At 38.6% G+C, this 26342-nt stretch overlaps 1 protein-coding gene across 6 annotated transcripts in view; it reads left to right on the forward strand.

Moving 5' to 3' along the window:
* Positions 1 to 26342, forward strand: part of ehbp1 (EH domain binding protein 1) — a 206769-nt gene that overhangs the window by 111316 nt on the left and 69111 nt on the right. For all 6 annotated transcript variants that reach the window (XR_012370470.1, XM_055172481.2, XM_073869419.1 and 3 more), the window contains 5 exons: positions 2558 to 2736; positions 4196 to 4244; positions 7713 to 8558; positions 11010 to 11054; positions 11134 to 11274. Coding sequence is in view for 5 of the 6 variants with exons in the window: in XM_055172481.2 (XP_055028456.2) it covers positions 2558 to 2736; positions 4196 to 4244; positions 7713 to 8558; positions 11010 to 11054; positions 11134 to 11274 (1260 nt within the window). In the remaining variant the exon portion in view is untranslated. The remainder of the gene's footprint in view (positions 1 to 2557; positions 2737 to 4195; positions 4245 to 7712; positions 8559 to 11009; positions 11055 to 11133; positions 11275 to 26342) is intronic.

The raw sequence follows: 26342 nt of genomic DNA on the forward strand, positions 1-26342 counted from the left end.
TATAATAAATTATTTATATATTATTTTGAGCTAAAACTTCAAATATGTGCTTTGGGGACACCAAAGATTTATTTGACATCTTAAAAAAGTCTTGTGCCATGGCCCCTTTAATACACTCTTAAAAATTACAGTGCCTTTAAGATTCTTCACAGCGATGCCATAGAAGAACTTTTTTTGGTTCCTCAGAGAACCATTTAGTCAAAGGTTCTTTAAAGAACGATTCTTTTATACATTTTTATAATCTGAAAAATGTTTTTTGTGAAACAAAAAGGTTCTTCAGATGTTAAAGGTGCTTTAAAGAACCATTTAGACAGAAAATGTTCTTCTATGGCATCGTTGAGCACTTACATTTTCAAGAGTGTAATGATAATTTAAGAGGGAACTGTTGACGAAGTTTAAGAAAGTTACATATTCTGTGTCTTGCTGCTTCTACCACACCTTTAAGACATTGCTTTTCAGTTCATGAAAGCTCAACAATAGGGCTTTTTTCTATTGAACAGAAGTTTATATTATTTACTTGATTGCCATGCTTTTAATGTCCCTGTCACGAATGTTAGAAATGGCTGTTTTGAGAAACCTTCTATATGTGATTATAACAAAATTATTTAAAATAATTTTGAATAGAAACAACTTATGCTTTTGTAAACATTGGCAGGCTTTTTACACCTTCCGTTTCCTCTCCCAGCAGTAGCAGGCTCTGTCCAAAAGGGGGCGTTGTTAATCTGCCGTACATACTTGGTATGTTGACCAGATGATATTTAGCACTCTTATCAGGGGGTTGGCAGTGTTGCTCTCTCGGTTCTCACACACTGCCACGCAGATCCACACAGATACCTGTCCTATGATAATGTATTTCTGCAGGATGAGCACTATTTTATAATAACATGTTAGATTTGTATTTAGATGTGGAATATATCAGGCAGCTCTTCATCAGATAGCTGCAAGTTTTGTCTAGGGATATTTGATTATCTTTCTTAAAAAGTTATTGTGGGTGCAAAATGTGAGCCTGCGTGTGCTGTAGAATATGAATTCCAAGTGATACAAACCAACAATGCTGTGTCTCCATTTTTAACAGGATTATGTCCAAAAGTGGCTGTGCTCCTGGTGCGAAGGGGTTTCGTTGCTTTGTATTTCTGGATTTGCAGGATTAGAAATCTCGTTCCTCTGTTTAGCTGGACTTTTAATCCAGACTGATACTGCTTCAAAGGCTAGTCTTTATTAATCATGTGTTTACATTATCCATGGCCATACACTCCTTACAGACCAAAGCTCTCATTAGAACAAGCATGTAAGTCTTTTGTGTGCATGATTTTGTGTGTGTGTGTTTGTTCAAATTAGACAGAGGGTTTTAACAGAGGCGACTTTTAACAAAGCTGAGCTTACAAAGCTAATTGGAGAGAGATGGGTCGGATTTGATGATCTTGATTGGAATATAAGGACTTTGGAAGAACAGGGACAATGAGAGGTGTGTGTGTGAGAGAGAGTGAGTGACTGAAAGAAAGAGAATTTGAGATACAGTGAAGGCTTGCACTAAAAAAAATTTTGTGACTGGTTGGACAATTTATGTTTCTGTGTAATAAGGGCTCGAGCACTGAAATGCGAGGACCTAGTTCTTCAAGTAGTTAATATTATTACAGCTTGTGTTTCTAAATAGCCACATTTTCCTACATGCATTATGCAAAACAGTACAATAGGTTTAACAAAATGATTACATACAATAACACCACAATTTAACCCAATTTTTGCATGGGCAAAATGCTTGGCAATATGGGTACAGTGGTATCTGAAGTTTTGAAGGGGGAGCATTTAAGCAATTCCATGCAAATGTCAATCTTACCATGACATTTTTTTAGCCAAATATTTTTAACCAAACTGATATCTCAGATGTCAATATTTGGTTGCTTAACTACCCATGCAAGGTCTCACTTTACGTTTTTAAACATTTAAAAAATATTTTTTTTCTATAGTTAGGTGAGGATAATTTTATAATTGTCGTGTCCATAACAGACATGTCATATCCATAATGTTGTTTTTCCTCATAAAAGTGCACATGGAAATTAAAATAAAATAAATATTATTCGTTTTTTTTTAAGGGCCGTAGCATTGTCCCACTCTTTGTTGAGTGTTATTGGTTCTGTCAAATTTTTTGTCAGATACATAACACATGCATATGTACCTTATCTAAAACAGAAAACATGTGTATAGACTTTATCATTAGAAATGTATGAAAACCATAAACAGATGATTCAGTATATTGGTAATAAATACATTCTCTGATCAATTGTATTTTCATTTTTGACCAAAAGTAGCACATCATTAACTCTAAATTGCTCATATACGCTTGCTTATATTTTCGTTATATTGTTTCAATAAATAGTCTGTGTAATAGATGTGTAATTTGTAGCAGACTGCAAAACTGAAATGCAAATACTTCAGAATTGATGTTTAAATTTTATTTCTAATAATTTTTCCTAAAAAAATTCATTATTTAAAAAAAAAAATTGAGCAGCACATTAAATGGCTTTTTCACTCTGTGTCTTTATTTCTGTCTTTCTAGCCCAGCCCAATTCCCAGTCCTATTCTTGGAGGTAGGCCAAATGCAAGTCAGTCGCTGTTGGCCTGGTGTCGTGAGGTCACAAAGAACTACAGAGGAGTCAAAATCACCAACTTTACTACTTCTTGGAGAAACGGACTGGCCTTTTGCGCTCTGTTACACCACTTTAGACCTGACTTTATGTGAGCCACGCACACACACCAATGACAACACTAGCCTCAACACAAACACAACTGCTCAGTCATAAATTAGTAAAAAAAAGTGATTATTTAATAAGTTAAGTGATTTTACACTTTACAGATTCTTTAAATTGCTACGAAATCTCAATACTCAATTTCCTGTCTAATCGATAGTGACAGCCCTAAATCATATTTAACACAACCTTTAATACTCTGTTTTACTCACACCTCTCTCCTCCTGTGAGAATCTTAGTGTGTGGGGGGGTCTAATATGGTTTATGATGGATAATTTTTAATCCCTCTGTTTTATTTCTGAACATTTCTGTGTCTGGTCTCATCAGGATGACTTAAATCCTCCTTAATTACAACACATACAGCAGATTTATCACAGTGCTGACAGCACACTGGTCAGCCACCCTCTGAGTTTAACATACGTATCAGGCCATCATCTCTTTAAAGGAGCACTGTTTTAATATTTTAACACACCCACACTTTTCTGTTTCTCTTACAAATTTAAAAGCAAAATTTTTTTTAAAATAAAGAAATGTTTGTTGGTCTGAAAAAGGCTGGATTTTGGAAAAGGTGGTAGTACTGTATATCTGCTTCACTGCAAACCTACACTAATGAGACGTTACCTTTTGAATGCAGGTAAATCCATGTCATAAAACAACACAAATTTTAGACCTATTCTCTGTCTTTATACAACACAAAATTCATAAGACCCTCTTTACCTTTTCATCAATAATATTAATATTAATAATATTATAAAGTAATAATAATAATAATAATACAAATAGTAATATTTAAGTGTGTATTATTCTAAGCAGAAAAAAGTAAAAAATAATTGTAATAGTTTTAAATTTTTTAATTTGAAATGCTCTAAACGAACAAAATATATCCTAATCTACTTTTCAGGATACAAATGAAGGAAATTCCACCTTAAATATTTTTATTTTTAATGAAATTCACTTTAGCTTGGACATGTGTGACATTATGGAAACCAAATGTGTTTTATGAATGTGGTGTTTTATTAGTACATTTTTAAATATACACTGAGTGACAGCAGGATGAAAGCACACAAACCACATCAGGGTAAAAGCAATGTGTAATGAACGCTGGGGCTTATGATGAATGCAATATATTTTTTATTTATATGTTAAATTTTATATATGTATTCCTGTATCTCTCCCTGCTGAAAAGCGAAGGCCCCAGGCACACAATAAGTAGGGTAGTAAAGAAGGAGAGGTGAAATGTTTAATGTGTTGAGTAGTGGTATAAAAAGTGTGTCTTATTTTGCATGCACTCGCAAATTCTCTCACATTCTCTATTAGTTGTGTTGATTGCAGAGCTGTGAAATTGCATGTTACAGTTCTATAGCCATTACATGTGACGCATATTTAAAAGTATCTCTCTCTCTCTCTCTCGCTCTCTCTATGTCTATCCTGCTGCTCTTTCCTCCTAGTGACTACAAGGCTCTCAATCCTCAAGATATTAAAGAAAACAACAAAAAGGTAAATGCTACACACGCTCTCTCTCTCTCTTCGTTTGTTTGTGCATCAGTAATCCTCCTCATAGGTGATTTATTTCGTTATAACTCTTAATTCATTCCCACCCAGCGTTCTCTAATTGCCACTTTCAGAATGCGGCTCCCCTGCCGACACTGATGGAAAAGTGTGCGCGCACGTGTGTGTGTATGTTTGTGTTCACATGCTTGTGTGTGCATTTGTGTGGATGTGGTCCCTTGGGAGTCGTAAGATAACATCATAATTCATAAATAAACTTTATAGGCCTCTCTACAGAGGTGGAGGAAAGAAAGAGGAGAAAAACTGATGTTTATCGCAATATCTTTACAATGTTTATGTCATTAAAACTTAGCACACATGAAATCTGTCTGTTAACCCATTGCTCTGTACTCTGTATTTCTCATTCACTTTCTCTCACTGTTTAATTTTCTTTCTAAAGTAACTTTTTACTTTTGTCTCTTTTTCATATTTTACAATGTAACCTGTTACATCTATTCAGGAATTTTCTTTATTCAGGAATGAGCTTTGGGATAGAGGTGTGGATATTGCTGTCAGTTCTCAAATGCCTGTTTAAATAAACCGCCAGGTGTCTGTGCCAACAAGGATTATTCCAAGCATCTTTCTCTCTTTCTCTCTCTTGTCAAACACACACACACACACACAATGTTCTGTCCTGCAGTGCACAATACGAACAACAGTATATTTGTTGAATAGTTGCTCCATGGATTCGGTTGGAATCTATTTGGATTTGTGGATGTATAAAACTTCATTCCTCTGTAATTCCGCGCTATTGAACAATCACTGTATTTTAGAGCTGTAATTTTTTCATCCACTTCTTTTTATCTATGTATCATCACTTTATCCATGCACTCAATACCTGCAGCCACTTCCTGCGAGCACATTTCCTGCACTCTTTTTCACAATATCCTTTACCTACACCTGTTTTTTTTTCTTTTATGTACACCAATTTCATATACTCTACCTAACATCTAAATATGTATAGGTATCGATGTATATAGACGGTTTCATCGGACGCACGTGCGCTGACGCGATACACGTCTGGATCCGAACTTTACTTCCGGTTTGTTTTTTTTAATGGTCTGTCTATTTGCTAAACTGATCTCTTAAACAAATGCCTCGTCAAAAATAGCAAATGTTTTGGTTTTCTAGGGAATCTATGTGTTGTTTTTTTTGCTTGTTATATAAATAAACTACATTTAAAGAACTTTGTTTCTACCGCCCATCTGATTAATGTTAATGTTATAGTTTTATAAAAAACATTTGCGGTCTTTTTAAAAAAAAACATACACAGTGAAGCTATGAAGGCAATTACATTATTTACACCTATTATATAATACAACTTGTTTAGTTAATCAAAATCTACTATTGTATACAATGATCATCAAAAAATCATCAGAAAATCTTAATTTTGACATTTATTTTCATTTTTAAACCAGACATATCGGGTCAAAATATCGGTCTACTTGATCAGTAATAATCGGCATCGGCTCTGAAAAACACATATCGGTCGACCTCTAATATATATTATATATATATATATATGTGTGTGTGTATATCTTTATAACATGCATGCTCTTTACTTCTTTCACTTCCATGTGATTACATCAGTCCAACCCTCTCTGGCCGAGCCATGATTGCAATAATCTCAATTGAAATATGACAGATAACAGCAATCGATAGCAGAGGGGAGAGGGTGGTTTGGTCACACACAGGCATTGAAAAGAATTATTTTCTCTCTCTGTGTGTGTGCTGAGAGAGAGAGCAGCAGTAATTTCCCATGATATCTGATCTATGTGCACACGTGTGCGTGTGCGTATGTGTTCCTCGATAAACGTGTAGACGGAGGAAAAGCCCCTCAAGCTGTGAGTATGACTGACAGCGATGGATACCTGTCAATCATTCAGCAATGTCATTCACAAAACAAAACGCTTTTCATTGTTCCTTTAGCATGGGGGAGGGGCCAGCTGACCCGAAGCAGGAAGCGAAAGTCCTAAATGCACAATTGCACAGTTCATACCGATTAGCACTGTTTTATCATTTATGCACAGCAAATGAGTATAAAAACCACCATTTATGTTCTGAATACAGACTTTGTTGTTTGTATGTTTTGTTTTCGTGAACTCTAAGTCACTGCGTTTTTCTCACCCTTCTTCGTTGCTTTTTTCTATTCGGATGCCTGAACCGTACCTTTCTTTATCTCTGCGTCCACATGGCTATTGTTGCATTCCAGCAAATAGGAAAAAGAGAATGAATGAGCGAATGATGTGAATTAATTGTAAATTGAGAAGCAGCTTACCTTTGATTATCCCTCCACTTCCTTTTCTCTTGCTTTCTCTCTCATGCCAATAATAGGGGACAAACCTGATAAAGTAGGTAGATGGGTAAGGGGGAGCGTTTGAGACAATAGTCAACACTCGTCAACAGGGTGAAATTAACTCGACCATCAGCCCAGCTCTGATAGCAGCTCTGATAAAGAGAATCAGGAGGAGGGTGAGACAGGAGGGTCATTGGTGGGGTTTTCTTTTATACTGGTCTATTCTCAAATTCTTAAGAAAAAGAGTAACTTTTCTTTCATTCGTTCGGTGGATTACTGCGATAATGTCAGCCACTTTACTTTCACCGCGTATTTCTCTCTCTTTCCCTCCCTCTCTTTCTTTATCTGTTGATCAGGGATTGAGTTTGGCTGTTTGATTATCTGCCTGTTCTTTTAAACCGGACAAATCAGTGCAATTATACTCACTGTGGAGAGAGAGAGAGAGAGAGAGAGAGAGAGAGAGAGAGAGAGAAAGAGGCGGGAAGAGGGAGAAAGTGAGAGAGATGGAAGGAGGGCGAGTAGGAGATGTATGTGATAAGACTGAGGCCGGATTAGTTTAGTGTTTCTTGGTATTGCGCTCTCTTATCATGGAGAACCATCCTTGACATTAGCTGTCACCGCCTGCCGCATCCTACTGATCCCTGCTTGTCTTATCCCAAATCTAATTCCCGCATGCACCCTACACCTTAACCGTTTTTACCTTCATTCACTCTACAACCCTACTCTCCCCTTTTACCCTTTACCCTACTGTCCCCTTAATACCCTGGTCTCATACCCTTACAGTTTACCCTTTCCACATTCTTTTATTTTTTGGCTATACCCAACATTTTTGCCATGCACACCAGACAAATTGGTTGTTAACCCCGGCATTAAAACAACCATTAAGATAATATAAAAAAAATAAATTTAAGGTATACACAGGTATACATTACACAATATCTGTAGACAGTAAATTACGCTTTCCTCAAACCCTTCATATACAATGTTGTTTTAATAGCTATAGTATAGCCATGTTTTTTTCTTTATTTTTGACTTGTTCAATTTATTCTGTGGGATCTGATGCTCCCCCTTATTTTTTGTGTGCTTTGTTTATTTTACCTGTCGTCTATCTTTGTGTGTAGGCATACGATGGCTTTGCCAGTCTGGGAATCTCTCGCCTTCTGGAGCCATCTGACATGGTTCTGCTGGTGATCCCGGATAAGCTGACGGTGATGACATACCTGTATCAGATCCGGGCACATTTCAGCGGCGAGGAACTCAACGTTGTGCAAATCGAAGCTAACAGCAGCCGTAGCACGTACAAAGTTGGAGATTTCGAAACGGACACAAACAGTTCCATAGACCAGGACAAGTTCTATGCTGAGCTCAATGAGTGCCAGGCCGGCAAACTGGGTACTGCAGCGACCAATGGTGGGCACTCCGAAAGCGTTGAGCAGGAAGTGATGTCAGTCACGACAAGCATAGGGTCTGGGTCTTTGTCCGCCTCCCCAGGTGAAGCTCTTAAAGAAGCAGCCCCATCATTACGACCTTCTCCGCCAGTTTTAGGTGGCCGTGATTCTACAGTGACTCCATCCATCACAGAATTTCATCCACGACCTGCCCAGTGCACAAGAACCACCCTGGATACCTCCACCATCCAACCCGTGGCAGAACAGAAAAGACTCCTAAAAGCTGATACAATAGATGTAGGTGACCTGATGGAGAGAGAAAAAGAGAGAGTACAGCCTGGTGAATTGAACCCGGCGGACACCAGAGACTCCGGGGTGCAGCACCAGCCTCCACGGGATAGTGAGAAAGAAACCAAGTCACCAACGTTACCCGCCGGGCCTTCTGTAGCAAACACACAAAAACTGGGGTTCACTTATAACAGAGACGCTGATCTTATCACGAAGAAGAGAGCGGGTTTGCGCCACTCTGAATCTGACAGCACCTCAGACAGCAGTGCACGAACCAACCACACAAAACAGGTAAATGTGAACACACATGGATGCTTGCAAGAGCAAACAGTCTCACTTGAGTTGACAATGAGTACTTGGATGTGACAAAAATTTGTGACCCCTCCTGAAAAAACCCCAGCTAAAATCCTTTTTTGGGTGATTTATTGTACATCCTCCATAATGCAAAGAACATTCTTTGAAAATATAACACTGTCAGAGATTGAAATCAATGAGTGAAATGAAACTTTGTTTCTCCTCATCTCAAAATTAGATTAAGACTTTAGACTAAATGTCACATTTCTGAATATTGATATTCAGTACTGTGTCGATTTATTTGTTTAGTGCTTTGTGTAGTCACTAGTTACATGGTAATATATATACATACACAGTAGAGGTCTTTATGGGTCCACTTAGATCCGAAAGCAGAGGTCCGCCCCAAGACCGAGTGGGTTTAAGTTTAGTTTTACGTGTGCCTCCGACAAGGGTTGTGTATAATATTAGCGCTCTCTGGAATTTTGAAATCATTGGGTCTCATTCATAAGTGAAATGTGCATTCGGATGTTTTAACTAACAAATCATGAATCAACAAAAAATTAATACAAAAATTTCTTCTAAATGTTCGCAAAAACATAAGAAAGACGTAGACCACACGTACACAATAATCATAAACAAGGAAAACGAACCCTAATAAATATCTGTGTTATATATTTTATATATTTTTTTCCTTGTTCATGATTATTGCGTACGTGTGGTCTAAGTTGTTCTTACGTTTTTGTATACATTTAAAATAAATTTTAGTATGAAAGTTTTTGTTGAATCATGATTTATTAGTTAAAATACAGATTTTGTTAAAATCCGTACAAATAAATTTGTGCGTACGCATGTTTAGTGAATGAGACCCAGTGTTTTTTTGCCGAAAGGACCTGAATAGACCGAAACTATATTACGTGTGTGCATCTCGTCCTTTTCCAACCCCTATTTATTTTGCCAAGAGCACTTTTTTTTACGACATCGTGTGGCTGCCTCTAGGTTAATTTTTTATTGAGCCAGACCGAGGAGCAACCTTCCGATCTCTCTGATGAAGCCAATACGGAATTGACTTAAACTGCAATTCATCGACTGGCCACTTGAGGCTGGCTCCATATTAAAAATGCCCAACCTTACAGTAGAAAATAATATGTTTACAGCCTGGTACAAAAAGTGTTTTTGGTCTATATAGCAAATTTAGCCCTTCATGACAACTGTGAGGGGGGTGAATTTTTTGTAACTAATCCGTTTAAATTATATTAAGTCTTAAACTTCTGCATAATTAAGGGCGTGGCTGCTTGATTGACGGTTGAACAGCCACTGCTGTCACTAGAATCGAGCTAGGCGGGCGTGGTTTCAGCAACCAGCCACTTCAGCTTCACCCATCTCCAGCCTCTTTACCCATTTTCGGTTTTCCACGAGTAATTTGCGGTGATGCGCAGCCAAGATGGCGACGGCAGGCAACGCCTACCTTAAGCTTCAAAAACGATCTTCACAAACCAATTGGTGACATCACAGAACTAAGTACATATTTTTTTTACAGTCTATGATCCAGAATGTCAATTGAATGCACATTTTAGCGGTTACCTTGGTGTCGTACTCAGATAACAAATGAAAATAAACACTAGTCAGTGCCGTTTACATTCAGGTCCAGTCGAGTTAAAAAATTGTTCGGGTCTGACTCGTGTGTAATTTTCTCTGGTTTGTCTCGGGTTGGGTTTTTTTTATAAAAAAAGATTTATGCACATCGATTTTGTGTAAAAAGTGATTCAGGGTCATTTTGTTTCAGGTACATTTCTTTGGACCCGAGAAGACCTCTAATACACAGACACATTTTTAAGTGACAAACATAGGCGTTAAATGCACTCATACACTCATATGCAGTTTCAACTTAAGCAGGCTAAATTAAAAGCTACCATTTAAAATCAAAGCACATAAAACTTTTAAGTCTTTTACATGTTTGATATTTTTGCTATTTTGCGAGACGTGTGATCGGTCCAGACAGCAGCGGCGCGTCGCTCAGAGTGACATGTCATTATGTACAGGCCGTCCCGCCTGCAGCTCTAATACTGACATGGGTTATAGCGTGTTCCGCATGAGAGCCTCTCCTCATCTATAATGCGTGCTCACACACACACACACACACACTTGCAGGTATTTTAGCACAGCCAACTTTTATCACATGCTCGCGTGTATCACTGTCATTCCCTTCACTGAATAACTTTCCAGCTTAGATTTGTCCCGATTTTATTTTGACATGTCATCAAGGCCTCAGATGACATGGGATGTGCGTTACTATGACGACAGCATCGCCTTTAGTTCCCTGATGCTTGGCTGGTTGGTCGCTTCATCAAATGTGTGTCTTTTGAGTAGCAGAGAGTCAAGCTTTATCTTCTCAGCTGTCAGAATTACTGTTGTTTTGTCTTGCCTTAATTAATTTTTTCTATATTTTAGCGGGATGTTGTACTTGCCCCAGCATCTAACACCAGTGAGGAGAAGGTAAAACAGATTGTGGTTATGCTATAAATGAACACACTAGAAATTGTACTTAACCTTAAAATCTTAATCTCTCTTGCAGAAGGTTCTGTCCCGTCAGGAAGAATTGAAAGAGCGGGCCAGGCTGCTTTTGGAACAGGCCCGTAGAGATGCTGCAATGAAGGCCGGAAACAAAAGTGGCACCAATGCGCAGTCGCCCACGCACACACCGCAGATTATCGATGTGAGTTCACATGTTTCGAGAAAGTTTCATAAAGGAATTGCTTTTGCAGAGGTCCCACGGGTCCTTGAAATCCTTGAAAGTTTGTGAATCTGGGGAAAAAATTCAAAGCCCTAGGAAGTTTTTGAAAATAAACATACATAGATACAGGTAATTGAACGTGCTTGAATCTATTTTGTGCAAGAAGTTTTCTGGAAAAAAATCCATATTATTCCCTGTGTAGTGTAGGATAACAAAATAAAATTTTAGACGTTTTAAGCACACATGCTAAACTGTTAGTTTTAAATGCTTATATATTCTGTATGTGAATGTTATTCATACCAAAATGCTTTTTCGCATAGCTGTGTTTGACACATGAAAATGTCTAGGGTTACGTATGTAACTGTCCCTGAGAAGGGAACGAGACACTGCGTCTCCCTTGCCATACTTCATGCGTCCCTGTACCGCCGTCTTTGGCAAAATTTCAGATAGCGATATACTTCCTGACTCCCAAATCACCCTGTCTTTGTCGTTAAGCCTCACCATTGGTCGAATTAGATATACACATTCAGACGCAATTACCCCTGGAGGCGTCCCCAAAGTGTCACCGCAGTGACGCAACACGAGTTCCCTCGAAAGGGAATTGTAACAATGTATCTTAAAAGGTAACGCGATGTAACCTTGCTCTCACTTGAAATGTGTCCCCACATTTAGTCCTTGAATTTGAGGGTATTGGACTTGGAAAGTCCTTGAAAGCTCCTTGAACTTGAAGTTAACTAAGGTGTGGTTTTGGTGCTGATGGGATGATGTTTGCTAAACCCCAACCCTAATTTTTAACGTTATCCATACAGCAACCTGTTAATTAGTAGATATGATCAGAACATACTGTTAACATGATCGGGCAGAGTTGTTCAATCGGTCAACTAATATGCTTACAAGTTGTTGTTGTTGCACTATTTTTAATTATGTTTAATTGTGTATTTTTATTATTTTTACATTACATTTAAGACACAAGAATATCTAAACTTGTTCACACACATTCAGTCTCTTTGCAGTGTCTCCTTTTAGGACTCTGTCCTGTCAGAAAGAGAGTCAGAGACAGTAATATTATTCCAGAACCAATAGCTTGCATGCTAGACTCTCCTTTCAGCACACTCTTGCTCTCTCATTTCCCACAGGACAGGATTTTACAAGGGTTACTCAAGGGATCCAGGTAGGCATACAGAAGGAGAAAATCAGACACTAAATAAACCAGCTCTACTGAACTGAGCACCACAGAACGACTGATCCCTGCTGGTGTAACCCTTAAAACACTTTTGGGCCACATGCAAATATTTCATTTTTGCATACATCCTGTTTTTAAGGAAAATTGTGTGAAACGTAGTGAAGTTAACATACAGAAGCACAGGAAGCATCTGCTGACCATAATGGAATATCTGGGATGTGTCAGATTTATTCCAACGTTTTTGCTGCACGAGTTTTTATAGGAAATCAGTAGGGGTGTCACAAGGATTAAATAATCGTATTGATTTCAGATCACCGCAATGATTGCACATCTTTCTAAAAAACACAAGGGGGAGCTGCAGACCCTGTATTAACGGGACTGTATCAGATGGTGCTCCTTAACTGGCAATGTAACGCGATACATTGCAGAACCATTCAGTACAGTGAAATATCACATTCATAATCACAGTCGATTCATCCGCGATTATGAATACGATATTTCACCAACTTTTCAGTAAACTACGGCTTTGTGTAGTAAATGCCGCTCCATCTGAGCAGCTGATGGCGATTTATTACTAATCAAGGAACCGGCATTACTAACAAGATGCACTTGACAATCGCAAGCAATTGAGCCCTAATTTAAATAATCACAACAATTTGTGAAAATTATTTCATGGACAAACATTTATGAGAATTAAATGCCAAAGCAATAAAAAATAAACAATAAATCGTCATAACAGTCAAAGTTTATTAGACTATTAACCGTCAGCCAAATTTCATAACCGTGACAGCTCTAGAAATGAGATGCCCTTGAATGACATGCATAAGAAAGCAAAGTGATGAAACAGAAGGTCACCTTAGTGTAATGCTCGCCTAAATTAAGTATTTTTCAAAGCTGTCAAAGGAAGATTTATTTTTGTTCTGATTCTCTCTCTCTCTCTCTCTCTCTCTCTCTCTCTCTCTCTCTCTCTCTCTCTCTCTCTCTCTCTCTCCTGCAAAAGTCCTCTGTGTTTTGATAAAGGAGAGATGGTCCTCGTCCCGTAAATTAGCCATGAATTAGCGTTCTCTGTGTGTGTTCAGAGCGCCTTCATCCCAAGGACGCTGTGCTAATGAGGCTTCAGTGCATTAGCGTGCTGGAATATTGAATTGTTTCACTTTTTAATAGAAAACATTGATCAAAAAGGAGCGTGGCTTGGCACGCTGGTAATTGTTAGTGATTTAGATTAGATTAGTTGATGACTTGTTTTGATTAGTAGGCCCTGTTATCTTATCAGTGGCCTCTGCATGAAGCTCCTCCACTAAGATGAGACTTTACGCTTTAGCATTCAGAGGGAATATTTTAATTAAATTAAGACTTGCTGCATTCTTACAAAGAGAAGATAGACAGACAGGGGTGAAAATTAGGATGGATGAGAAAGAGAGACAAGAGAGTCAATAGGGGCATCAAAAATATGCGTCTCTTAACACGGCAGCAGCATCTTTCATCATGTTTTTTTTTTTTAAACAGGACTGTGAGTTCATCTTTGCAACATAGCTGGAAGTTAGCATGCAGATTGATTTTGTTAGAGGTTGTTAGAGGATGACCGGTGGGCCAATCATTGTCCATGGTCACTGATGTGTTTCGGTGGGCTCAGTAGACCCACCCCTCTCATCAGAACTGGTGTGTTACTCTTGTTCATTTACATGCCAAGTTAATTGTGCTTCATGTGCTCTTTTGCTTTGATCTTTGCCACCATTGTCTGCTTGTCTCTCTCTTTCCCTCTTCACATCATTCCTTCCCACCTCTCCTGCTCTGTGTAAGCTCTACTCTGTGTGTATGTTGTGACTGATGTTTTGGCCTTTGATAGTTGAATAACAGTATAAATTGTTCAGCAGTGGTCATTATACCTTCACAATCCATCAGGAGCAAACCTCTGATCCACTCTCATGTTATGCAACCCCTGTTGAGAGAAAATCGTTAATTAATGAACCATTAGAAGGAAGCACAGCAGCTAACGCTAACACACACACTCTTGCGCACATGTTTAATGTTTCAACACTTTTTCAGGTATTGTAAGTGTCAGCGTACCAAAACAAGTAAAATTCCAGTTTTGACGTTAAAATATTAAAATAATATTTATATTAACATCGTATTTGACCCACCTTGGCATTCCTCATCCTCTGTGGGCCAGCTGAAAGTCAGAATCTTCCAGAGAGCCGGGGCAAAATGATGATTTGGGGAATCATTTTTATTTATGTAGTCATTTTAAATCATAAAAAGGGAAGGAGGGAAGCAGGAAAAAAGGGGACAGTGCGTTTCTTCAGATTTTCTCAAGCATTAGTTGATCAGTGCAGTAATTTCACAGCGCTTTGGCCAGGGTAATTATGGAGGGTATGGAAAGAGCAAGACATGGAAATAGAAGCATGTGGGGGAGGGAAAAGATTCCAGGTGAGCTTACTTGTGTTCACTGACTCGTTCTGATTAGTTTAATTGGACTGCGTTTGATTTTCACCGACGAGGTCCTGCTTTACCCTCCCAGCTCTTTTCTGTGTCCTGAACCCCCCCCCCCCCAATATTCTCTCTGTCTCTCTTTTTCTCTCTTGAACGTTCACACTGCCTCTCTCTCATACTCCCTCTCTGTTTCACCCTCTCTGTGTGACAGTGCTGTGACTTTTCTGAGCTGCCTGTGACCCTCTCTCTCAGAGAGAGAGAGAGAGACAGAGCAAACCTTTGAAGTCTTTAGTCTTGGCATCCCTGTGAGTTTGTGTTTTATAGGTAACATTGCACCTGTCATGTCTTGTTTTCTGCCTTGTTTATCTGCAAGATATTTATAGACATGAACATGAAATGATGTATTATAGTTTTTAGTATAATAATAATAATAATAATAATAATAATAATAATAATACATTTATTTTGTATAGCGCCTTTAAAAGTAGCTTTCTCAAAGTGCTTTACATACAAGCGTAACATTACTGAAAAATTACATACAAAAAGAATTAAAATCAAGTAAAAGAAATCCTAAAATAGAATGTTTTGAGAAGAGATTTAAAAGTCACTAATGAATTTGCTTCTCTGATGTCGACCGGGAGAAAATTCCAGAGCTTGGGCGCATAGACAGAAAATGCTCGATCACCCCTAGTATGGAGCCGTGTCTTAGGAACAACCAAGAATCCACTCTGAGAGGAGCACAGATTGCGAATTGGTGTGTAAGGCATTAATAGATCAGTCAGGTACTGAGGTGCCAGATTGTGTAGAGATTTATATGCCAACATAAGGATTTTAAAATCAATACGATACCTAACAGGTAGCCAGTGCAGTGACTCCAAGACAGGGGTTATATGGTCCCTAGCCCTGACCCCACAAGACTCTAAGAGCTGAATTTTGGAGATATTGCAGTTTCTCAAATGATGATTTAGATACCCCAGCTAGAAGACCATTACAGCCATTGTTTTTACATATTTGTACCACATATGCCAGTGATCTCTGCATTCGACAGTCGTTAGTGTCGGTCCACCTTTGATGATGCGTGAGAGTCAGTGGGAAGGCCTGGGGAAGACCAATTGTCCCAGCAAGCACCAGAGACCAGAGTTAATTGGGCCAATTAGGCCACAGTCATCCTCCTGTTCTGTTCTATGGGTCTGTGCACAAGACAATTCCCCCAGACTTTCAAAGGAGCCGTGGCTGTGCCTTCCATTTTAACATGCTGAGATGACTATGTAGTTCTCTCTCTCTCTCTCTCTCTCTCTCTCTCTCTCTCTCTCTCTCTCTCACTGCATTCCAGTTGTCATTTTAGTTTGAAATACTTGCTTTTTCCTGTAGTTTCCCCTATAATGAAACAGAATGGTTAGAAGGTAGTTGAAGGTGTGTGTGTGTGTGTGTGTGTGTGTGTGTGTGTGTGTGTGTGTGTGTGTGTGTGTGTGTGTGTGTGTGTAGGGATCAAAGGGGTTTGTTGGAACAAAGTAACTGTGACAGAGACAGGCAGATAGAGAGAGAGAGCAAGAAAAACAGAAAAAAAGAGTCTGCCTCCAATATCTGTGAGTTGTGATGAGTCATTCTTCTCTCCATTCACATGTTCTCTCTCTCCCCCCTCTCTCTATTTCTCACACTCACTCACTCACTCTCTCTCTCTCTCTCTCTCTCTCTCTCTCTCTCTCACACACACACACACACACACACCGCCTTTCTCTATCTATGTTTTTCACTGTTTTTTAAGTCATCCATTCTTCTTACTAAGTCTGTCTCCTATGAATAAAATATGAAGTATGGCAGCGTACATTTTAAGTAAATTTTGATATGAAATTGCAATTGTTTAATCCAGTTATTTCAGTGAGGCTGAAAAGTGTTTGTTTAGAGCAAGAGAGAGAAAGAGAGAAAGTGCTAAGCATTTGTGTGTCTGTGAACACTTCAATTAAGGAAAGTAGGTATAAGCATTAATACAATATTTTCCAATAACCTGTTGATTTTCTGTTGCATTAATACATTTTAACCTTCTTAGCGACTAAAAGTTTTTGTCTGTCTTAACTTTCTAAATTGTTTCTTTTCAAATGAATGTTACAGCTCTTACTGTGAATAATTCATCTGCGCACATTGTTTCAAATAATAATCCAATGATTCACTGCACAAAATACAAACAATGCTTATCCTTATATGCCTATCCATGCTTAGACATCTGCCTACAAAATGAATTTGTCTCTGTAGAATAATACAACAAAATTGTTTTTAGTTTTATTTGATTTAACAAAAACTAAAGATATTGTAATAATGCAATAAAACTAATTTTTCCCCAATACATGCACCAACAATGCAGACCAGTTGAGAACAACTGATATAAAAATGATTTTTCATGATTTTTACTGCACTTTCTCATCGATCATCCTGTGTCACTTGAAAATGTTACATTACAAAAGTCAAATGTTGCAAATGTTATTTTGTGTTGACTTTTGTGTCTGTTTGTGTTTTTGAACCTGTCTGGTGTTGTATAGAATAGTTTGTGGTGAACAGCTCTTTCCGCTGCGTAATTATCTTGTCGCGTAAACGGCCAAGTTTTTATGCCACTCACACGTAAGCTGCCTGTTGGACTTGTTCATCCACTACATTTTCACCTGTGCCAATGGATTGCCTTTCCAACTGCCCACATTCAGCCGTGTGAATAATATTGACACAGCTCTTCATCTCTTCTCTAAAACTTTTGCCTCTGGCTGTCTATAAACTACATTTTAATCTGCAAGTTTTATCCTGTTTTGTTTTGTCTTTCACGAGTCTCTCGCTCTCCCTCCATAACTCTTTATATTAACACTAACCCGTTATTCATGTATTTGTTTAATTTAATCTTCGATTCCCTCGTGAGTTTTGTGTCTGTGTATGTTTAATCCTAACTGTCTCTTTAAGTTACATAGTCTTTATCCTAAATGATCATCTCTACTTCTCCTCTGAAATGGCTTGGTAACTGTTTGACAGGGTTTTTCTGTAAGCCGAATGCTGAGGGCAGGCTGTGTAGCCCGCGAGCCATCTGCTTCTATCTCTCTATTTATCTCTATCCCCCCACGCCATACCAGTATCATCTACACACATGCAGAAGCATAATTATGCCATGTACAACGGCCTTTGATAACATGTACAGTTTTCTCCTTAATTCTTTATCAAATGCATTGATCGTGGTGTATGTGCATTGATCCAGGAACCACATCTGCAGCCCAGTGATAAGGCCACTCTGGCATCTCTCTCTTTCCCATTCCCTCTCTCTCGTTTGGCTAGAGGCTAAAGCAGGCTGCTGTTGGATTAGTCGATGCTCAACTACTTGCATTTTAAGTTGACACCTCAACACCAAGCAGAGGCCACATTACAGAGGAAAAGCCGCCCACCCGTCCATTCGCTCAATGCTTTCCCTTCCGTAAGCTCTCACTCCTGCGCTTTCTCTCTCTTTCTCGACTACATATAATTGGATTTGTGAACGGGAGCAGTCGAATGCTTCCTTTAGAATGGCCAGGGACACAAGGTGAAGTTTTCTCATTACAGACCACGAAGCCAGGGGACAGATCATAGCCGATCTGTATTTTCCATTTAAAGAGGACAGTAATGGAAGAGAAGGAAGAATAAAAGAGAGGAGAGTATGGAAAGAGAGGAAGGTGAATAGGACATGGAAGTCTCTTTATTTCACAGGTCACTTTCTAAAGGACAAAGTGGAAGGGTTGATGAGCCCCAGACATGGCAATGTTTTCATTTTCTAGAGCGTGTCTTTTGACTTCAAAAACTGATTTATTCATATTTGTTTGCTTTCATGTAGGGTACTGAGTATTCGGGTTCTTTCTCATAAACATTTATTTGTGTACAGTTTACATACACGTTTTCGTGTTTGTGTTCGGTATTTTTGATAGGATTAAGATCCAGAATCTCTCTTCTGCACTTCTTGCGTGTGTGTGTGTGTGTGTGTGTGTGTGTGTGTGTGTGTACGTGGCCCTCCCCTTTTCTGCACGCACAGTGTGTCATGACAAATGTATCTGTTTGTGCTTCACTGGCTGGCACCGTCTTTGGCTGGCTGGCACGGTTGTGTTAGCGCCAGGGCCCTGAGCTTCTGTGTGTGCTTAGCCGAGCGACTCCTTTCCTGGCTTGCTGCGCCCCTGTGACCCCCACCCTCTCTCCACCCACCAGCACCCCAAATGAGCAGCCAGGCTAGGGCAGCCACCCGGACCCAATGCCCACTGTGAGCGCTTCTGTCTGGATCCCAGCTTTGCCGCCCACCCTCTCTCTGGATCTCCTGTCCAGTTCGAGGCAACAGCTCTCCATTATCTGCTTTTGCACCTCTGTCTCTTTATTTTCTTCATTCCAAAAGATGAAGTCCTCCCACACACCACGCTTTCTTTTCCACCATTAACTGTGATTCTGTGGCCACCCCTGATGTTCGTCTTTCTGTTTCTTTACATGTTTTTGTGTACGCCTTTATTGTCCTTGGAGATCAGCAGCTGTGAGGTTGGACGGGTCACCGATGTCTCTCGCCTCTCTTCCTCTTCATTTTTCCTTCTCTGTGTCTTTTTCTCACTCCATGCATGGCCCAGTTGGAGAGTCCAGACTGAACAGTCAAGCTTCAGTGTAGCTGAAGAAGAGCCACTTGAAGTCCATCTGAAGAGTCATTAAAGAAATCTCTTCATAAGAGGACAGACAGTTTCACACTTCATTGCTGCTGTGAAAGTGGATCGTCCCCTAGTGATTATTATGCACATTGTACAAGGTTGATTGATGTTAAGGGAAACTTTGAATGATGATTGTTTTAGTCAGTTTGTGTTTGGGGTCATATTGGCCTTATATCTTTCTCTCTCAATCTGATGCTTGCATCTTAACAATTAAACACATTCGTATCCAAATTTAAAACCAATGTATTATTATAATACCAAATTTCAGTACTTCATGCTGAGTAAGTAGAGATGCATTGATTTATTTTGACATTTTGTGTGAATAGACCTTTTTGACCACTTAAAGCTAATCATCGACCTTTCCTTTTATGTCATTTTACATATTTAAACTGTTAAACATTGTGTCTGTGTGGTTTGAAGCATCCTTTTTCTGTCGTTCTTCACCTCATTAATTTTTTTTGACTGCAGTATTACAGAATATTTCCAGAGTTGCCCAAAAGCAGTTTACACTGGGCCCAATGGTAATCCTGTCCTTAGGGCACACATTGACACACAGCGAATGTAATTTTCAGTGCTAATAGCTCGCCCAACCCTGAATCGCTGTATGTAAAATAGTGTGTCGAAGGATGTGTGCGACGGTACATGTGAGTTTGAGCTGATCGTGTAGCGTTTTAGACTCCAACCATGGAATGAATGAGAATTATGGGATATTAACTTCTATAATGAGGACAGGGCAAATAGACTTAAATAATGTTACGTATTAGAGACAATTTTTTTACCATGACAGTCACACAGTTCTGTTCACGTACGTATTCTGCTGTTCTGAAATATCTTCAGTCAGAGCAAGTGTATTAAGATATTGGAGCACTGTGGCACAACCACTTGTTACACACTCAAACAAGCACGCACAAACAATTCAGCTTTTGCAGAAACGCCCCTGTGATTTCAGGTGTAACTTGGCCTTTAGATTTGTCTTGCTTGTTCAAATTACCCTGAGACTGCCTGGGGCAGACCCCGCCAAACTGCTCCTGGGATTCTTTCATCTGCATCTCTCTGGTTATTGTCCTCCTGAACAATGGCTTTAGACAAACAGTTTCCACAGAAACAGGTGAAATTGGGTTAATTAGCCGAACGCTTTTGTAATGCTTTTGTTTAAATCACATCTGCTCTAGAAACCTGTTAGCACCTTGGAAACAGTGAAGGAAAATCTTGGTTTGGTTGGTAAAAAAAAATATTAAGCAAAAGTCACATAGAAATCAGGCATTGTTTAAAGCAAGGTAATGCAGACTTTTTAAAATGTGTTCTGCTTCACTTCGAAATTTGAAATAAGTTGTGTATGTCTTTACAGTAAAGTATGTGCCTGGTTGATACGGCTGCCCTGTGTGACATTTAGCATTATTTAAATAATGTAGTTGGTGAATTTTTTTTTATGTATTGATATATTAATACAGTGGTTCTCAAACTTTTTCGGCGTAGGGGAGAGCGGGGCACAACCTAACGCTTTTTGGTTTTGGTTTAATCATTTAAAAAATATTTGAGTTTGATTAATTATATTTTTACACAAGCAACACACACATCTCTGCTATAAATGAACATTTGAAGTTTGTTTCTAGTACTTATCATTTTTGGACAATTACACCAAACGTGACAGAAGTGCAAACGTTACAACTTACAGTGAGTTGTAACACTTGCTAAAAATTAAGTTTGCAGGCAAATATTTCAATACTATTTTGTCTACATACTTGAAGTGGATATTGTTTATATACATGTCTATAATATACAGGTATCCACACTGTATTCATTCATCCAGCCCTTTTCTAACAATAGTTTAATTATAAATGGATACAAATGTGTAAATATGTGAGAAAAAGCAGCACAATTATGACAAAACACTTTTTGGTAACACTTTATTTTACGGTGTCTTTGTTACACATGATACATGTAATTATTAATGTAATAACAGTTAATTATGCATAATTACATGCAACTAACCCTAAACCAAACCCTAATCCTAACCCCAACCCTATAGTAAGTACATGTTATTAATGATTATTACTTAGTACTTAAATGTATAATAAGACTGTAACAGTGACACCGTAAAATAAAGTGTGACCCACTTTTTTTATATGTGACCCAGTCTGTAATAACCATACTACAGTTTCAAAATCAAATTCTGAGATAATGAGCATCAAAGTCTGATTTTAGCCATTCATTTCCTTATGATTTCAATCTTTAAAGTGACCTTATTCAATCAATATTAAAGATATGAACAAAAATAAATATGACACACGATTTTTTATAAGACAGGCACATTTATTTTGTTGGCAGCCAGCAATCATTTGGTTGTAGCCTATTTTAAACAACAACAAGAATTACACTAACCTTAGCGGTTTTCATATCGTAAGTGCTGAGGGGTTAGTTGTAACACAGCGTTACAATTAACCCCGCTGGGTCAAAATATTTTCAAGCCCATCAAAAAAGTTGCTAAGACCTGCAGACATATTTCAAAACAATGCTACGTATCTTGGACACCCAACGTAGAAACCGAAAAAAACATGATGAAAAAATGTACTTACATGCCACCAAAACACTCATTCATCAATAACTCTCTTCAAAAACATTATACATTTCCAATCATTTGCGGGAGATCGTCTTTTGGCAGCGTGAAAAATATACCAGAAAAAAACAAAACACTCAACCTTGTGCAACAATGTAAATAGTCCGTGTTACAACTTACCCCTTAGCTTTTGCCCAGCACCCCCACCCCCCCACCCCAGGTGTACGTGCATCCCTTCATGGCCCCCCAAATAAGTTATACAATATAGTGCTGTTTGTTAATAGCCTTATTTATCCAAGGTTTAATTACACATAATTATGATAAATTAATATATTTTATAAAATGTCCTCTGGCACCATCTCAGGGCTCCAAGTTTGAGAGGCACTGAATTAATACATATACCTACATAATTTATTTCTATTTACTATTAAAAGTTCTCAGGCCTAAGGAATGAGTGCAGCCAAAGTCCCTTTAAGGAAGTCGCGCCACTCTGCAACCATGTTTCCAAAGCCTCCGGGTAGTTATTTCAGACTAAAGTCCTATCTACAGTACTTGAAGACAGATTTCTCTAAAATCGTGTGCTAAAATAAAATCACTATTAAACAAATTTCTAACCAGTAATTAAACCTGACATAAACAGTACCATAACGTTTGTTTAACGAGCTGAAATTGCTCATTCATAGTGATAGCAGTGCTCAGACTTGTTATATCTATTATCTTTGGTGCAGCCTGTTTAAGTAAAAGAATCTGCGATATATCATATGTTTTGCTATTGCGTATGTTTGTTCTGCTATGGACATACAGCTTTTTATTAGGGGTCAAGCCCCGAAGGGGCGTAGAACCCTATTGTATTTGTTAGTTTTCTTAATTTTATTATTAGGGGTCAAGCCCCGAAGGGGCGAAGACCCCTATTGTATCCGTTAGTTTTCTTTTTATAATAATTAGGGGTCAAGCCCCGAAGGGGCGTAGAACCCTATTGTATTTGTTAGTTTTCTTTTTAGGGGTCAAGCCCCGAAGGGGCGTAGAACCCTATTGTATTTGTTAGTTTTCTTTTTATAATAATTATTATTATTAGTTATTCTTCTTCCGCCATTGCGGTCTATGGCAGCCCATAGAACCGTACGTAGGAAAGTTATGAAATTTGGCACACTGATAAAGGACAGTACAATGTGTCCCCACAGCAAATTTGGAGTCTCTATGTCTAACCCGCTAGCGCCACCAACAGTCCAAAGTTGCACTTATGTTTTTGCTTATAACTTCTGACCCGTAAGTCCTAGAATCGAAATTCTTGTTTCCTCTGATTTCTTGGCTCAAGACGATTCGAATGGACCCTATGTCGTCATTTTCCGTCATGAAAAAATTTCCGCCATTTTGAATTATTCGTGAAACCTACTTTTGCGAACTCGTCCTAGAGCTTTTGCCCGATTGCCACGAAAATTGGTATGTATCATCTTGAGACAGTCATGGCAAAAAGTTATCAAAAGAATTTCGATACAGCAATCCGTTGTCGTATACCACCTTAACGAAGTTTACGTAGAGCGCAAAAAAACTGATTTTAGGCTGTATCTTCGTTAAACTTAGGACTATTGACACGATACTTGGTACTTGTGATGCCAGTCAGGAACTGAGGGTGCATGCACAGTTTCGTTGCAGCGCCACCTAGTGGCCAGACGAATGTTTTATACGCCTATAACTTTGGCTGTGAGCAACTTTTTTTCACGGGACTTATTTTCTTGGAGTTATGAATAGTTGCCGAGTCCAACGATACCAAACATGCCAGAATTCGCCTTACTGTTAACCCTGTGCAGCAAAATAGCGCTTAAAAAACACGCGTGAATATCTCCGCGAGTGTTTTTCCGATCGACTCGAAAACACCATAGGAAGAAACTAACCTTACCTTCTGAACAAAAAGTTCTATTGGCGTTATATTAAAATTTTCATCAGAAATGGCCGAAAATTGCAAAAAACAAAAAATTACCTTTAAATTTTGTGTTTTTTATACATAAATGGTTGTAACTTTGTGATGAAAAGAGATTTTTTCACCAGATTTGATACGCTGATGTATGAGCACAGTCTGAGGCCACACAAAAATAATTGTATGCTTTCACCACTAGATGGCCTTAAAATTGAACAAAACCTTTGATAACAAGCCAGCCTTATGGTCATACAACTGTTTCTTAACTAAACTAAAGTGTATAGTCATTAAACTAGCTAGATGTAACACAATCATGACCTAATGTTGCATGCACAATTTTGTCATTGCGCCACCTACTGGTTTTTAGATAGAATATGGTATTTTTGCCTAAAACTACTGCAACAACACATCTAAAACCATGAGTCGTCATGGATTATTCCTTTCATGGATTTGACTATAATCACTGGTGGTTGCCAATTCACTCCCCTTCAACCATTGAGAATACCTTATCAACCGTTTTTGCAAAAACTATATCTCTGCATCAGAACATCGTAGAGACACGGGGATAGTCTCTTTTGACTAGTTAAACTTGTTGTAACATGATGTGACCCATGTTTTGCCACTGCAAACACCACTCACATGTCTTTCAGTGCTCTAATGTTCCATGATTGTCAATAACAGAAGGACGATTGCAGTAGACAAGAACTTAGATTATTTTTGTTGATAACTTTTTTGTTTTTTCATCTAAAATTATTAGGTTTACCTAGAATCTTCAATCTGCTTATCCAATCTCAATTTTACATCCTTTTTTGCCCTTTTCGGCTTGACCCCGGCATTGCTGCTTGCAGCTATATTTAGGGGTCAAGCCCTGAAGGGGCGAAGACCCCTATTGTATTTGTTAGTTTTCCTATTATAATAATTAGGGGTCAAGCCCCGAAGGGGCGTAGAACCCTATTTTTATTTTTATTTTTATTATTATTATTATTATTATTCTTGTTCCGCGTTCTTCCACCCAAAAGTCAATGGCAGCCCATAGAACCGTACATAGGAAAGTTATGAAATTTGGCACACATGTAGAGGACAGTCACAGAAGTTACTATAGCAACATTGGTGTGTCTGACTCAAACCCTCTAGCGCCACCAACAGTCCAAAAATCCACTTATGTTCATGCTCACAACTTGTGACCCGTGAGTCCTAGAAAATAAATTATTGTTTCCTCTGAATCCTTGGCTCATGATGATTCAGTTGCACATGTTGATGTCATTTGTGTCATGCACATCTTTCCGCCATTTTGAATTTTCCGTAAAACCTACTTTTTCGAACTCCTCCTAGACCGTCCGTCCGATTTGCATGTCCTTTGGTATGTAGCATCTAGAGACACCCCAGACAAAAAGTTATCAAAAGCTTTTTGATAGACCAATGCGTTCTTGTATAAATTGACAACATATATGGTGGCGAGCACGCCAAAACGGACGTGAGGCTGTATCTTCGCAAAACTTTATTGTATCGACACGAAACTTGGTATATGTCATTACAGTCATGACCTGAGGGTGCCTGCAACGTTTCGTCACAGCGCCACCTAGTGGTCACGAGATTCGAAAAATGCCTATTTTCGCTTATAACTACTTCAAACTTGAGTCTAAAATCATGAAGGTGGTCTTGTTAGATTCCTTGAGGCATGCCGAGTCAAACGATAACAAACGGTTTTCGGTCGGCCATTTTGGGTGTCGGCCATTTTGAATTTTCTCATTAAGTTCAGTATTTCACAAACAGAATGACGTATCGCTACGAAATTTGGCATGGTTCATCAGTGACATGTTCTGAGCGCACCTATAAATCTTTAGGACAGCGCCACCTAGTGGTCAGGATATATAAATAAATTGTTTAAAATCTTTATAGCATTTGATTCATTTGCCACACTGAAATGAGACTTCACTCTATTGATTCCTTGGCTCGTGCTGAGTCCGACTGTACCAAATATGTCAGAGTCAAACCTACTTCCTGTCGGCCATTTTGAATTATATTGAACACCTACTTTTTCGAACTCCTCCTAGAGCGCTCGTGTGATTGGCTTGATTTTTGGTATGCATCATCTAGAGACACTCTAGACAAAAAGTTATCAAAAGATTTTCGGTAGACCTATCCGTTGTCGTATAACGCATCAAAGAATGTGAGGGCGAGCACGCCAAAATGTGTTTGAGCCTGTATCTTCGCAAAACTTTTGCGTATTAATATGAGACTTGGTAAATGTCATAACAGTGATGACCTGAGGGTGCATGCACCATT

This window comes from Misgurnus anguillicaudatus, chromosome 7 (genome assembly GCF_027580225.2).
Source record: "Misgurnus anguillicaudatus chromosome 7, ASM2758022v2, whole genome shotgun sequence".
Taxonomy (NCBI): domain Eukaryota; kingdom Metazoa; phylum Chordata; class Actinopteri; order Cypriniformes; family Cobitidae; genus Misgurnus; species Misgurnus anguillicaudatus.